Raw genomic sequence first — 15,250 nt, 5'->3', positions numbered from 1 at the left:
AGAGCGTAATTCCATCAAACCCCATTTCCTCACGTATCTATGGCTTGCCCAAAGTGCATAAACCCATCTTATCTCTCCATCCCGTAGTCTCTAGCATAGGTACAGCTTCATATAACCTTGCTAAATTCCTCGTTCCGATTCTCTCTCCACTCACTAAATCAAATAACACAGAAATTTATCATAATAATAAAAAGAAGAAAAATCACATGCACATTTGAACCCAAGCAGCTTAATATGTTGTGTTGTGACATAGTCTCAATGTTCACTAACATTCCCATAACTGGTGGAATTAGATGTCTACATATGCAGGTACATATATGCTGTTAGGTACACAGTTACACCTCCGGTACAACTCACTAGGCAGTAAATCGCTCATAAATCGTGATAGACCCGAGTTCTGCTTGTTTTGAAAGAAAAAGGCCTTCAAAAATAAATTAGTAAATGACAATAAATCAACACCACTGATCGCAGCACCATAGCTTAACTCATTACAAGCAGCCAATTAGGATGTTATAGAAGACTTACACGCAGGCACTCAGCTTCATTCTGGTCACGACGTTTGACTTGGTCAAAAGTATATTTTATCTTTCTGCTGAGCAACCGAGAATTAAGATTTGGTAATCAATCCAAGTGGGATCCTCGGTCAGCATGATACTTTTATTGTTTGAAGACTATATCCATAACATGTCGAAATGTGCATAAGGAGTTTTGTATTTTCCTTGTATTTGCCTTTTTCGTTGGCAATTTTTCTGAACACTTTTATCATTTAAAAGTGAGAATTCTTGTCCTACAGAGTTTATGCAGACATTTCAGACACCCTATATGTTGAAGAAATATTCAAATTTTGTAAAAGGTTCCGCAGAATAGCCTTATAATCATCAAGTGTTCTGCTCAAGCTTTTATGTTGGAAAACCCTGTCCTACACTAATCTTTTTCAAAGTAGTCTTCTTGGGTTACCTCACACTTCTCTCAACATTTCCACCATTGTTGGAAGCAGCACTGGAACACCTCTCTTGAGATCGCCTGCAGTTGGTCTGTCCCATTCTGCATGATGTCTTTTCTGTGCTTAAATCTGGTCCCTTTCAGCTGTATTTCCAGCTTAGAGAAAAGCCAGAAGTCACATGAAGCCATGTCAGAGTAGGTATGAAATAGAGGTGTGTTGTGTTTGGCCAGGAAACTTTGTATCACAAACATGTAGAATAGGTGGGTGCATTATGGTGATGGAGCTGCCAATTGCCCGCTACCCACAAGTCCAGCTGTTTGAGTCTCGCAGCAGCATGAAGGTAATGCGGAACCTCTTGGTAGTACTCCTTAGTGATGATTGTTCCTTGTAGTGCTTACTCATGATGAACTATGCCAATGTAGTCAAAGAAGACAGTCAGCATAAATTTAACATTGTTTTGGACCTGCCTTGTTTATTTTGGCTTCAAGGATTTTGGATACTTTCATTGTGATTACCGCAACTTCATTTCTGGGTTGTACCTACAAACCCAGGATTCATCGCCAGTGATCGTCATATTTAGGAAGTTGAGATCGCTGTTCGCAGTCTTCAGCATGGTCCTATGTGATCTACAGATGGAGTTTTTTCTGCTCGATCGTTTGCAGCTTTGGCACAAACTTTGCTGAGATTTTCCTGAAGTCTAAATCTGCAGTCACAATGGAATGAACAGATCCAGTGCTGATACTCTCCTCATCTGCAAGTTCTCTGATTGTGATTTAAGATCCTTCATCACCAGGGTCTTCAGTTCGTCAATGACAATCGTATTTCTGGATGCTGAGAGCCTACCAGAATGTGCTTTACTCTCCACTAATGTGTGGTCATTTTTGAAGTGATTGGTCCTTCTCTTTATCTGTGTGGTGCCCATTGCTTTGTCTCCAAAGACCTATTGAATCTTTTGAATTGCTTCCACTTGGGAATTGCCAAGTTTTAAAAAAAATTTAATGCAGTAGTGTTAAAGTTTTTTTATCATTTTGTTTGAAACGAAAATCGGATGGCTCTCACTTTTTTGAACCAATAGTCAGTTCCGTAACTAGGCGGGTGTAACAGGTGCACCTGCACAAGGTCCACTTGGAAAGGGGGCGCAGAAGGGGCCTAAATGCAAATTCTTGCACAAAGCACAGGAATGGCTAGTTACAGCACTGCCAATAGTTGCATCTCCTGTTCAACAGTAAGCATCACAAGACAATCCTATGCAACAAGAGTTGAGAATATAAACTAAAAATCATTAATTTTTATTTCACTGAATATTTAACAATTAAAATTTAGAACTTTACAATTTTGATCATCTCAAATCACTGTTGCTACTCATCTCCAGTCTTAGTGGTCAATACATCTCTGCTTGATATGTATTCTGGAGCCTTATGTGATGAAACAGCCAGAGTGAATTTCAGGAACCAATGACGATGGTAGAGCTACTCCATCGCTAGAGGCTTCCGACTCCTCAGGTGGAGTCTACCGGTGAATTACAAAGTGTGAGACCATGACTGAATGAGATAGCACACTTGCATTTCAACTTCATTCTCAAAGACCATAATGTTGCTCCTAAATATATGACTGGCAACAGCAGGAATGATGGATCAAATTCATCAAATGACTCAAATTCTTGACTCTTGTCGTGTTGTCTCATGATACTCAATTGAGATCCCGGTTGTGTGATATGTGGTACATCACACAATAAGGAGGCAGACGTCTCTCAATGACAATGCTTAGGGTAAACTGTGGATTCACAGGATATCAGTTTGTGATGACAGGTGAAAACATAATACAATGAAATGTTATTTAAATAGCACTTATTAAGGATGGATTGGCTGCGAGTTTGTACTATTACAACAGCTTCTACAGGCAGGAAAAAATTCAAGCATGCACATCAGGATTGCCTACATATGCTCAAACTATGCTGCCTTTCTAGCTTCATTTGTTTTCGCACAAAAAATTATGGTTGAAAATGTTTTGCAACAAAACTTGTAGTTCTACCTAATTCTGGAAATAGAATGACCCATAAACAAACTGATTTTGATTTTTTGAAAGGTGATTCTATGTCTGGTTTGAGTTTTTCTTCCATGTTTGCAGTGTTAATCCTGGAACCTTGAAAAACTCATTGAGACCACTTGGAAAGATACAGGTCCACTAATAAGAAATATGTACACACACAATATTATGTCTTTTTGTCATTTCCAGTGGTTGCCAGTGCCATCTTAAGGCATGGGCCTCACAAAAATTAGATCTGGTTGAAATTTTCTAGAATTTGCCTGGTAGGGCCTTAAAAAAATCACTTGGCCCGGGGGGGGTCCATGATGCTCTTAAGACAGCCCTGGTGGTGGTCAAGGTTTCATTGTAGAGATGACTTTAAAAATGTTTATACTAAAAAGAAATAAAGTCAAAGATGTTGCTGCAAATGAGCAATCTTTGAGCTGTCACTTTTTCTTTCATCTTGAAAGAAATATTGCTTTAATATTTAAGACAAAGTAATGTATAAACCTGTTTGATTTTTTAATAGAGAAATTAATTATATTTTTATTTTTGAAAGTATAGTTATAAGCTTTTATGTATTTAGATGATTTTGAAACAGAATTTGAAAATTCAATAAAGAAAAATATTGAATTTCTGTTTGGCCATGACACAATAAAACATGTTTATTTTGTTGCACCATGGCTGAATATTTATCATATTTAATTTTTCGATTTTTGTATTCTGTAAAGAAAATTAATCTAGCAATAATATTGATGTGATCCAATTTCACTTATTTTGTCATCAAGAAAGGTTACATTCATATCATTCAGACTACTATAGACATCAGTCATTTTGATGTCTATAGTAGCCTGAATTAGAATGGGGAATTGTAGATTTTTCATTACATATCTATGTGATTGCTTGAAGCTCTGTAATGTTTTTTTTAATTTGTATTTTGTTGCATTATAATATAATTTGCATTAATATATTTGTAGGAGATAGAAACCTGTCTCAAACAGAATCAAAATATAGTCTGTTCGATGATTAGGGCTTTTATTTGCACCTTTATGAAATGGAAATCTGTTTAAAATGTAAAATATTATTTCAGTCCATTGACGTTCAGTTTCATACAGGTTTCACTAGGGTTTTCGGGTGGGAATTCCTGCTCTCCCACCTTCGGGAATTTTTTGCAATTTTCCGTTCCCGAAATCCCAAGAAAAATTCCCGTGAAATCGGGTAATGACTGTTGTGACACATTTATATTTCATTGTCAGTATTAAAGATTTTTCAAAAAATTGATGGGAATATGTGTTAAAAATTTACTTAATTTCTTACAACCATAACTTATTACAACCACAGCATTGCTTGGGAAAGAGATGGGGGAGAAAGAATAGATTATGGAAAGAATCATGGAGGGGAGGAGGCTTCCAGTTCATGTGAAACAAAAGAATTTGGCAACTTTTCGTGGTGCCCTTTTTTCTCTTGATGCCCTAAACACATGCTTATTTTGCTTAATACTAAATCCAGCCCTACTTTAACTGCATGGATCATTAATTATAGTAATATAAATATAATAATACAATATTAATGTATTAATTATAAAATATGGGATTGGTGTTGTGAAAACATCGTATAATTGATTGTGTGGCCATGGATTATATTAAATATTTTAACTTTAAAAAGTATAAAGAGTACTCAGGGCCAAAAATAACGGGTTAAAAATAGAGAGAATTGTGTAAACAGAGTTTAACAGTAGATAAGTGATTTCGGGAATTCCCGAGAATTATTGGGAAATACAATTTCCTGTTCCAGCTTCCCGAAGGCTTCAAAATGTCAGGAATTTAGAAAACCTAAGTTTCACTGTATATATAAATCAACAGTGAATTTCCAATTCTATTTTCACAGTATTTTTGGGCAATGTTTTTATTTTTGCATTGTTTTTCTTCAATAGAGTTTTCATCGATAAATTACTTTGCTTTCATGCTTTACTATACTTTGCAGAGGTCTGTGGTTCGATACCAATTATGGTAATTTGCTGAAAGTGGATGCTTATGGCAATATTTTAGTTTGCTGTCATGGTTTCAAATTTCTGAAAACGTAAGTTCCTTATTTATTATATTACACAAATGCAAGAGATAAGCTCGTAATTTATTGTAAAAATTATCAAAATCAAACCTTTATCAACAAAATCTATGAACAAAAATATTAATGTAAAGATATACACAATATTTTTCAGAAAATTCTTTTTGCAATACACTTTTTGTTGGAATCATCATTTTTTTATATTAATTGAAGAATCAATTTCTATGGCAATGAATTTTTGGTAAAAGTTTTCTAGTAAAGCGAAAAAATATTTATAAAATTCCAAACACAAATTTATATAACCTTCATGTTGTTCATCCTCTATATATTAGGTGACTAAAATGCATCAGGTTTTGCATATTTTGTATATGATTGTCTTCAAAACCATTAGAGCTATATATAATTTTTTGGTTTTACTTGATATTGAGATGAAATGGTTTTTTTTTCGTCAAAGTTATTTTGACAAAATTTTGCAACAATATTTTTGACTGTTTTGATGTATTTGCATTAATCTCAATGTGATCTTATTGCAGTGATATGATGATCAATCACAATGATTATTGAAGTTGTTTTAATATAAACATGTTTACATGGAAAAATGCAGATAAGATTGATCATGTTAATTGAGGGCTTTGATATAAACCAGTATTGATTGGTTCAGGATAACTGCAGGTTGTTGTGTCGCAAGGATTTTTTCTCTATCAGGGTTGTCAATAAATGGAATAGCTTACCATCTATTATGGATTTCCCCCCCCCCCCAATCTGTGTGTGTGTGTGCGCATTTTTAAAAAGAAATACAATATTCATACTTAGATAAGGCAACCATAATGTTTTTTTTTTGAAACTGCACTGAGATCATTTTGATTTGCTATCCTACCACTGTTTATTTTTAGATAAATGTCAAACCCTTGATCATTATAAAAGTATGTCATCATTATTGTGAACTTGTCCAAAAGAATGAGATACAAAATGATTAAACATTAAAAACAAATGGGCATCATTTACTACGCCACACATCAAGACATGACTTGAATCAAATGGACTGACTGAGTGGCGCTGTGACCGCATACACATATATTTCACAAAACTTCAGATTTTTGAACGAAACAATCATTTACAGTGGATGACAGCACAGTGACAACAAAAAGAATAGTACCTTGTTGAGCTGTCTCTAAGGCAGATTTGTGAAAAGGTGTAGCCGGTCAATTTGTCGCACTCAACTTGTTGCACCTAAATTTGTCGTGGTGTGAATTCGTCGCAGTACCAATTCATTGCGATACTAGTTTGTTGCAGCTCCAGTTTGTAGAGTACAAGTTTGTCGTTTCAAATCGTCGTGACGTCAATTTATCGCAGAATCAATTTGCCAAACCATCAATTCTTCACTGTACATGTTCCAAGCGAGCTTGTATGTATGTTTTTGTCTTATACGTGAAATAAGAAACATGAACAAAATGGTATACACAGTTTACTAAAAATAATTATTTTTTGTCATTGCGGAAAGGTCATGTTGAAATTAAAATTTCAATTGATATTAATATTTTATTATTGTAATTACCATATCAATTACATTTAAAAATGTAACTACATATAAAAATTTAATTATATTTGAAAATTCAGTTATTAAAAATTTTAAATGTTAAATAATTGATTTTTGCTGTGATAAAATTTTAATATCATGGAAAAATTTTGGTTTGTATAATATTCCCCAAATTACAGTGAGCCTATCTTTAACGGTAAATTTCTATCTGCCCCATGGGCTTGAGAGTTTCTCCCCCCCCCCCCCCGAGAGTCACCAACATTTACCACTACAGTATCTCCATAAGAACCTGAAATATTTAATTAATAATTCAACTAAATTAATATTTAATTTTCACCGTATAAGCCACACTTTCACTTTTTGTTAGGATTTCTCACAGCGAAGGGAGTTGGGCGCAGATTAAGGGTAGAAATGTACAGTGTGCTTATGAATGACCATTTGATGTTTTCATATTGCCCACAGGATGAGCACCGACATAGGCCATATAATCACCAATAAGAAAGACTATTACGGGTCAGTCGCATAGATATAATATAACCATTAATGTTATGTTCATAATTAGTTGCATATCTTTGGCTGGCTTCTTTGAATATTTTCACATAGTTTTCATTAGCGTCTAAGCTTTTGGTACAAGGTTGGTGTGCTTGGTCTTCATTTTTCTGTTGGCAAAAACATGGAATATTGCAAAACAGAATGTGGAAATGATATGTTGGTTTACGTGTGTGTTTAAAAGTTTTCCCCCCATAATTCATCTCCGAAATTAGAAAAACTTTTAATGCAATCGAATGAATTAGCCTATAATTTATTTTCTTTTGCGTTTTTGTTGTATGAAATAGCGATACAGATTATTCGGATGACAAAAAATAATTTAGTATTTTTTAAATTAAATTGTTTGAATTCAATTTAAATTGCAATGAATTGCTATGAATGGTAACACATGTGGCTGCAAGATTTCTTGGACATGTCATTGAGAAGTAATGGTTCCTCATATCACGACCACAGATGATCGTCTTTCATAAGGAATAGCTCCTCAGACCAGTACACTGCAATTCGGACTGCTGTATGCCTTTCTAAAAAATTAGCTCTAGTCGCGCTGTAACCAATGGGCTGCCATTGTCGTCACACATCCACTGCTTCCTACAGCAAGTTGAGAGCAAACTTGTGATTTGTCCACCCTGCCTAGTTCAATCCAATCATGCGACCTCATTCAAAGTCCCACAGTTGTGTAAGATGTCTTGGAGGCATCTTCAGCAATCAAAAATAGTTTATTCATCAACAACAGGTACATTCAGCAAATTCATAGTGATTTGACTATTCTTTCGTGGTGCATTTTTTTTTACCAGAAGTATATGTACTAGAAATGTATGTATAGGAAAGGGGTGGAATGTTGATATACGTGAAATCATGTTTAAAGGCTAGAGAGTGTAACGTGAAGAGAAGTGATATTGAAACTATATGGGTAGAGCTTGAAAACAAAAGGCATCATAGACTTATTGGGGTTTGTTACAATCCACCAAATAGCGATCCAAACTACATCACCAAATTTCATGATGAAATTTCCTATATGTGTAAGTTTAAGAGGGTTATCATACTAGGGGATTTCAATTACCCAGGTATTGAGTGGGAGAACCTTTCTAGAGATCAGTATGAAAGAGACTTTCTTAAGTTGGTGCTCAAAACTTTTTTGTATCAGCAGCCACTAGGGGTACTGCTATTTTGGATTTAGTTCTTACTAGTTCTGAGGATCTTGTTGAACATGTTTTGGTGGGGGAAGAGTTTTCTTCCAGTGATCATCGTATCGTCAGATTTCACTGTAACTTTTCCTTGGGTAAGGTTGATAACAAAAGACTGGTTCCTTGTTTTCAGAGAAGTAACTTTGTTATTTTGAGAGGAAGGTTAGCGGAAGTTTTCAAAGATAGGTTGGAATCAGTGGGGGTGGTAAGTCAATGGGAAGAATTTAGTACAAAGCTGTCCTCTGTTTTGCACGACGTCATACCCTTTGTTCGAAAAAAGCGTGTTTGTACATCGTACCCTCTACGGTTCACGGATAGTGTGCGTAACCTTTATCTTGAAAAAAAAAGATCATTCAGTAAGTATATATGTGGAGGAGGTGATATATCATTGTTTACTGATGAAAGAAGAGTGTTGAAGAAAGCGATAAGGGATAGTAAAAAGGAAGTTGAATCTAGGTTGGCAGATAACATTGGCTCTGACCCAAAATAATTTTTTTGATACATCAATAATGGATGTAAGGGGATAGTTGGCCCCCTCTCGATAGGAGGGTCTCGGTTAGAGCAATGTAGGCATGTGTAGTGCTTTTGCAACATCCCTTGTGGGAGTTACTTGCCCAGTTCGAAATATTCAGTAATTTGTAGAAGCAAACGACAAGTGGAAAATTATCACAACTCAACTTTCACATGAAAATGTTATATATTAAGTTCGGACTTACGTTACACAATTTTAACACTAGATTTTTCAACACATGAAACCCTCAATTCAATGTTGACAAAATGGAATATTCTCACCGGTTTGTGGTCATTCAATAATCGGTCTATTTATTTTGTTCAACAGTCGGACACTCGACATTGGTAGTCACTTTGGTGTAGCCCAGCCGGGTCAGCACCAGCGGCAGTCTCTCGGTTGAGGGCGGGATCACTTTGATCAGCTCCAGGGGCTCTCTCAGTTGAGGGTCGGATCAGCTCCAGGGGGGGTCTCTCGTTTGAGGGCCGGATCAGCACGTTGTTATGTTACTAGACATACCCTTGACGAGGCCAGCTCCTATGTTTTTTTTCAACTATGAAGATAAAAGCATCCATTCGGATCCGGACCTGCCGGGAAAAAAATTTAGACACTTGAACTATTGAACTCTGAACAAATATTAGATAATTTTTCCAGCCTAAGACCAAATGAAATGGTTGCAAGACGGAGAACCGCCCAACTAGAGGGTTTTAGTTGAATTAACACAACAAAGGAAGAGGAGGATTAGTTAGCCAAGGAAGGAGGAATTTATACACACATTTCATAAAAGTTTGGGACCACACATTCTTGCAAGGCCTTTCCGCCTCAACAGAAAACATCACATTTGCAAATTCATGAGTTTACAAAAATAAGTATTACAAAGAAAATATTACATCGGAAAACTTGGAAACATGATGCAATCCGGAGAGCTGATCTGACTCTCCCGACTATGCCAACATTGAATTAACAATATTAAAAAATGAAGTGTTCCGACAGAGGTCTGCAGCCTCAGCCGAAAACAAGTGAGTACAACTCTATGTTTTCCACATAACGAGACTTGCAATAACGCCCCTGGGAGGTCCCTTAATGAAAATAAAATAAATCATATTTCAAGACGAACTTTTAAGCCTTGTCCAACCTATACGGAAATTGGAACCAGACCCCTCCACGAAAATAGCGACATCGCCGTCATGAGGGAAATAAATTTATATGGGACATCAGTAGCCCGACCTCTGGCCCGTTCTTGTTCGACAGCCCTAAGACCCCACCTGCCGACTGCCGAACTAATCGAACATTCTGGCCCTTACCAGTATGCCAGTGGGACCTCGGGTGGTTTCCAGTAACTGAGAGGAGTGGCATGGTGGTAAGATGCTCGTCTACCATCATGAAGATTGTTGTCAGGGTTCCGGGTTCGAATCCAAGGGAGGATATAGATAAGATATTTTCCCTAACGAACTCGAGGTGACCACCGATAGACAGCGCCTTCACTTCCAACCCATCTCACTAATGGCAGTAAATTTCACTATAGCAATATGGCCAGAGTTGGTGAAGTAGTAACTGAGAGGTCCTTGGGGTCTAAAATAAGAAGGAATTTCCCACATAATGACAAGATCACCATTAACAGAGAGAGAGGGATCGGATCCCGATACGTTACACTTTCAATGACTTTTTCGCATCTTTTTTTAATGGAGATAATGATATTCAATATACAAGTGTTGCATGGGGTAATAAAATCCTTAACAATATTCAAGTGGAAGACATGGAGGTCCTGAATCTTTTAAAAAAATGTATGTGCAAGCAAGGCACCAAGACCAGATGATATCTATCCCAGGGTCCTCAGGGTATGTGCTAATGAATTGTTAGGGCCAGTCACACAGATATACAGGAGTAGTGTTGCTGAGGGTATCATCCCAAGGGATTGGAAACTTGCTAATGTTGTTCCAATATTTAAGAAGGGTAGTAGAGAAGCTGGGTCCAATTATCGTCCAGTGAGTTTGACGAGCTCCGTCACGAAAATTTTGGAAATTATTATCAAAAGGCAGTTTGTGAAGTGAATAGACGAGAATAATATATTGGCGGATAATCAGCATGGGTTCAGAAAGGGGAAGTCATGTGTAACTAACCTCCTTTGCTTCTATGATCACATGACTAAGGCTTTGGGCGAGTGCAAAAATGTAGATAATGTTTACCTTGATTTCCAGAAGGCATTCGATCAGGTCCAACAGGGTAAACTCTTGAAGCGTTTACACGAGATTGGGGGCGACTTGCTGAATTGGATAGAATTGTGGTCAAGAGATAGGTTGCAACAAGTTATACAGGGAATTTTTTAGTTTCACAGGTGTCACAAGTGGAGTTCAAGAAAGTGTCCTTGGCCCCATACTTTTTTCACTTTTCATCGATAAACTCAATCAGGGTATCGATGGGATTGCTAGCAAATTTGCAGATGATGTGAAGCTAATGAGGGTAATCGGGAATCAAAGCGATAGAGATTTGCTGCAGACCAACTTAAGCAGGATTCATGGGCAAATGAATGGAGCATGACGTTTAGCGTTAATAAGTGCATGGTTGCTCATTTTGGTTCAAACAACCGACGGTTCTCTTATGAGTGGAATGATGTCTCTATCCCGGATGCCAGTAGGGTCACTGATTTAGGAATTCTCATTGACAAACGGCTTAGGTTTTTCTGAACATTGTTCAGTGGTGGTCATAAAAGCGAATAGAATGCTTGGTCTCGTTTTCAAAAATGTCTCTTCACGTTCTCCTAAAGTCATTCTTCCGCTTTTTCGAGGCTTAGTTTGTCCGGGACTGGAGTATGCTGTAAGGTTTTGGAGACCATACCTACAGAGGGACATAGACTTGGTTGAAGGGGTGCAGAGAAGAGCTACACGTGTCCTTATTGGCACACAGAGCTTGAGTTATGAAAGGAGACTTCATTTTTTGAATACGTTTGCATTGGATGAATGCAGGTGTGGGGAGATATGATCAAAGTGTTCAAAATTTTCAACAGGATGGATAGGATGGACCATGAACTTTTAGTACACCGCCAATCGACTGCTTTTACAAGGGGACACCAGTATCGATTGGTAAGGGACAATGCGAGGTTATGGTGTTACAAGGAATTTTTCTCTAATAGGGTTGTTAATAAATGGAATAGCTTACCCCTGGAGGTAGTAAACTGTAATACAATTGACATGTTTAAAAAGAAATACGATAAACACGTTGGGGTAATTCGAGAAACTATCCATACTTAGAATAAGACAACTATAAGTATTCTTATGAGCATTGTATAATATTTCATCATGCATATATATATTGTTTGTAACTGCATTTTTAATTGGGTTGCTGTATTTTTGAAGTATATGACATCCATATTTGTTATGGGCATCTTTTTCTCAGCCAACTCGTTGGGCATTTTGCCTGTTGTGGCATTGTATTTGTATTTATACTGTGATAAATTTGGGGCCCTGGTAGTTACTATGATGACATTTATTTTATTTTTTTTTGGGTTTTGCAAGGTTCTTGTTTGCTTAACAGTGTGAAAAGCAATTATTTTAAAATTATGAAAATTTACTATGTTTGATTTCACATTTTCTCACTTATTTTGAATATATAAGGTGATCAAAACTAGATGGGAATTTTAGACCTCCCTTATGTGTAAAACTTCATTATGTCTACTTGGCAAACCATAATTAAAATTTTTATGCATATTTTCTTGAGTAGGTGGTAGCAGTTTCGAAAGGAAATAGAGTATACCCCCTTCTGCCTGTAGGGAAGGGAAAATGGCAGTAAAGGGTGCAGTATCCTTATTCAGGTTTCACAGCAAAAATTTGTCTTTTTGGAATGAAATTGAAATTTACTTAACATATCTGCAGGGCCGGTCTTAGGCCTAGTGGCCTCCAGTGCAAAAACAGTAGTCAGCGCCCCCCTTCCCCCCCCCCCCCCCAGGAGCGAATTCAGACTGATGTGTGGGAGGAGGCATGTTTTGCTAGTGATTACTGTCCCGTAAAATATGGGACAGATTCATTCTACCATATTATCAGACTCTTGTTGTGGTGAACGTCCCCATCCCCCCACACCTCTTGATTGGATATTAAGGGACAAAGAAGTCGGAAAAACTTATTCTAGAATATATTACTGGTACTTAAACATAGCAGTAATTACTTGTAATTTAACTTGTAAACAAACAATTAAATCAAACCAGTTGGGTTTTTATAAGAGATTTACAAACATTAAAAAAGCAAAATGTCACACATTTACGCAGGATACTCATCACAAAGGATCTATCTTCATACTTATTTTAATTGAGTTTCATGGTAAAATTCGTGTAGTGCACGCATCATGTACGGGCTAAGATGATAATAAAAGTGATTAAATTGAAGTGATATTTACGTATGATTTCTTTCATATTTATAAAACTCAAGGACTTCATTTGAAATTATCCCTTTCAGACCCAGTACTAAGAAACAGAAGGGGCCAGGCAAACACCAGTTAAAGTAACAGGCCTTGCAACTTGGGCAGGCCCGTAACTATCCTGAAGCAACTTAGGCAGTGCAACAAGCCAAATGGGGGGGGGGGGGGGGGGGCGTTTGTAAGTCCTCCTTTTTCTGAACATGACCATTTCAAGGAGACTCCAAGAAAAGACTTCCCCCGAGAAAGCATGCTATGGCCCCGAGGAAAGGACAGGGCCATCTTAAGAGCATCATGGACCCCCGGACCAAGTGGTTTTTCTGAAGCCCTACCTAGTAGTTCTAGAAAATTTTAACTAGATCTCATTTTCATGAGGCCCCCTCTACTTTTGAGGCTCCCGGGTGAGCCCATGCGTTACGACGGCACAGGGAAGGAGTTGTTTTTCTCTGTAGATTTTTTCTTTTTAACCTCAAGGACTTCAGCTTTAATGTCAACGGTAACGCACAATTCTTGAAGTTTGGGCTGAACATCCCTGAGGTTAAAAAAAAAATATCTAAAGTGAAAAGAAGCAACCCGCACGTTTGTGTATACAGGGTCTGAAAGGATTATGCATAATTGCCGGTAAAAGTGATAAATGTTGCAAAAATTTATCAAACTTACCGACACGATTGGTGATTATGCATTACTGATATACCTTACCGATTCAACACAGTTTACCGTAACATACGTTTAATTCTATATTTCATCAGCTTCAAAAAAACCTCATTTCAAATCTACAAAGATACATATCCGAAATTTCTCTTATACGAAATGGATTTGCCGATGCCTCCCCTCCTTGTTTTGGATATGTATAAGGTACACCACAATTTCTATGGAAGTCCCAATTAACCTACCTATTCTGCCGCATATAGTCCATAGATTATACGTTTAAAAAAATTACGTTGAAATAAAAACAAAACGTCATGAATGAATTTTTTATTGTGGATCGAAGTTGCACGAGAAGAGTCTTAACTTTGAAGTGGCTTTAGTGTGGATAAATCACAGCTTCTTATCTACGGCTTTATTTTTTTTCCGAGAGAGGTTTCATTAGTTATAATAACGTCAAATATTTATAGATTGGGTAGATGTGCCAGTAAAAAAATGGACATTAGCCTATATGTCAGCACTTTGGTGAAGATTTCATAAATTACTGATAGGAGACTGATTGGTCGATAGTTCTTGATATCCTCTTTTTCACCCTTTTTGTAAAGAAGAACCATCATTGCGTTATTCCAATCTTCAGGATCATCCGATTTTGTGAGATAATTTGTGAACAAAGCAGCTAGCATACTGGCAAATTCTTCTCCTGCTTCTTTAATAATGTCTATTGAAATCCCATAGTCACCTGGGCTTTTTTATACATCTTATAGCCTTGTAGACTTCCTCTTTCAGCACAGGTGCTATTTGTACAAATTCAGCTTCATTTTCTTTTCTTTCTGCTCCCTTTTCTCTGTCCCGATCCTGTTCTTCGTGTTTGTATAGATATTATAAAATTCCTCAACAATACTAATGATTTCATTTCCATCTTTCCTTTTTAGTGCAAAAATTTCCTTTCTCCCTACAGTTTTCATTTTGTTGATTTTAAGCACCTATTATCTTCCAATGCTTTCTTTACAATATCGCAATTAAACTTCCTGACATCTTCTGTAATGCGTTTTCGTACTGTCTTACAAAGTTCTGCATATTCCACTTTTGATTTAGGGTCATTCTTCTTAATCTGAAATTCTCTCCGATCTTTCATAAGTTTCTTTGTTCCTTCTGTTATTTTCTTTACCGGTTTGATTTCTTTTTCCTCCAGCGACTTCTTTTGCTACTTCTTTTAGGGTAGTGGTTAAAGTTTTATTAATCTTCGTGACATCTTGTTCATCCTCAGTGGTGTTATACAGGAAATCAAATTGGTTCTTCAGCTCTAACTGGAATTTATATCAATGTTCTTGAAGCTTTACCATATCGATGACAGTTTTTCTATTTTTGATAAGTTTCGCTCTTTCCATTCT

General features: G+C 36.8%; 1 protein-coding gene across 7 annotated transcripts in view; it reads left to right on the top strand.

The window, feature by feature from the left end:
- The window catches only part of Nt5b (5' nucleotidase B), a 294,946-nt gene that overhangs the window by 93,052 nt on the left and 186,644 nt on the right, over positions 1-15,250 (top strand). For all 7 annotated transcript variants that reach the window (XM_089232682.1, XM_089232683.1, XM_089232686.1 and 4 more), the window contains one exon: positions 4,952-5,047. In XM_089232682.1, the coding sequence (XP_089088808.1) occupies positions 4,952-5,047 (96 nt within the window). The remainder of the gene's footprint in view (positions 1-4,951; positions 5,048-15,250) is intronic.

This window comes from Pholcus phalangioides, unplaced genomic scaffold, assembly GCF_987345545.1.
Source record: "Pholcus phalangioides strain wild (caught in Gottingen) unplaced genomic scaffold, Ppha-v1.0 ptg000007l_1, whole genome shotgun sequence".
Classification (NCBI taxonomy): Eukaryota; Metazoa; Arthropoda; class Arachnida; order Araneae; family Pholcidae; genus Pholcus; species Pholcus phalangioides.
This window is presented reverse-complemented; position numbering and strand designations above follow the sequence as displayed.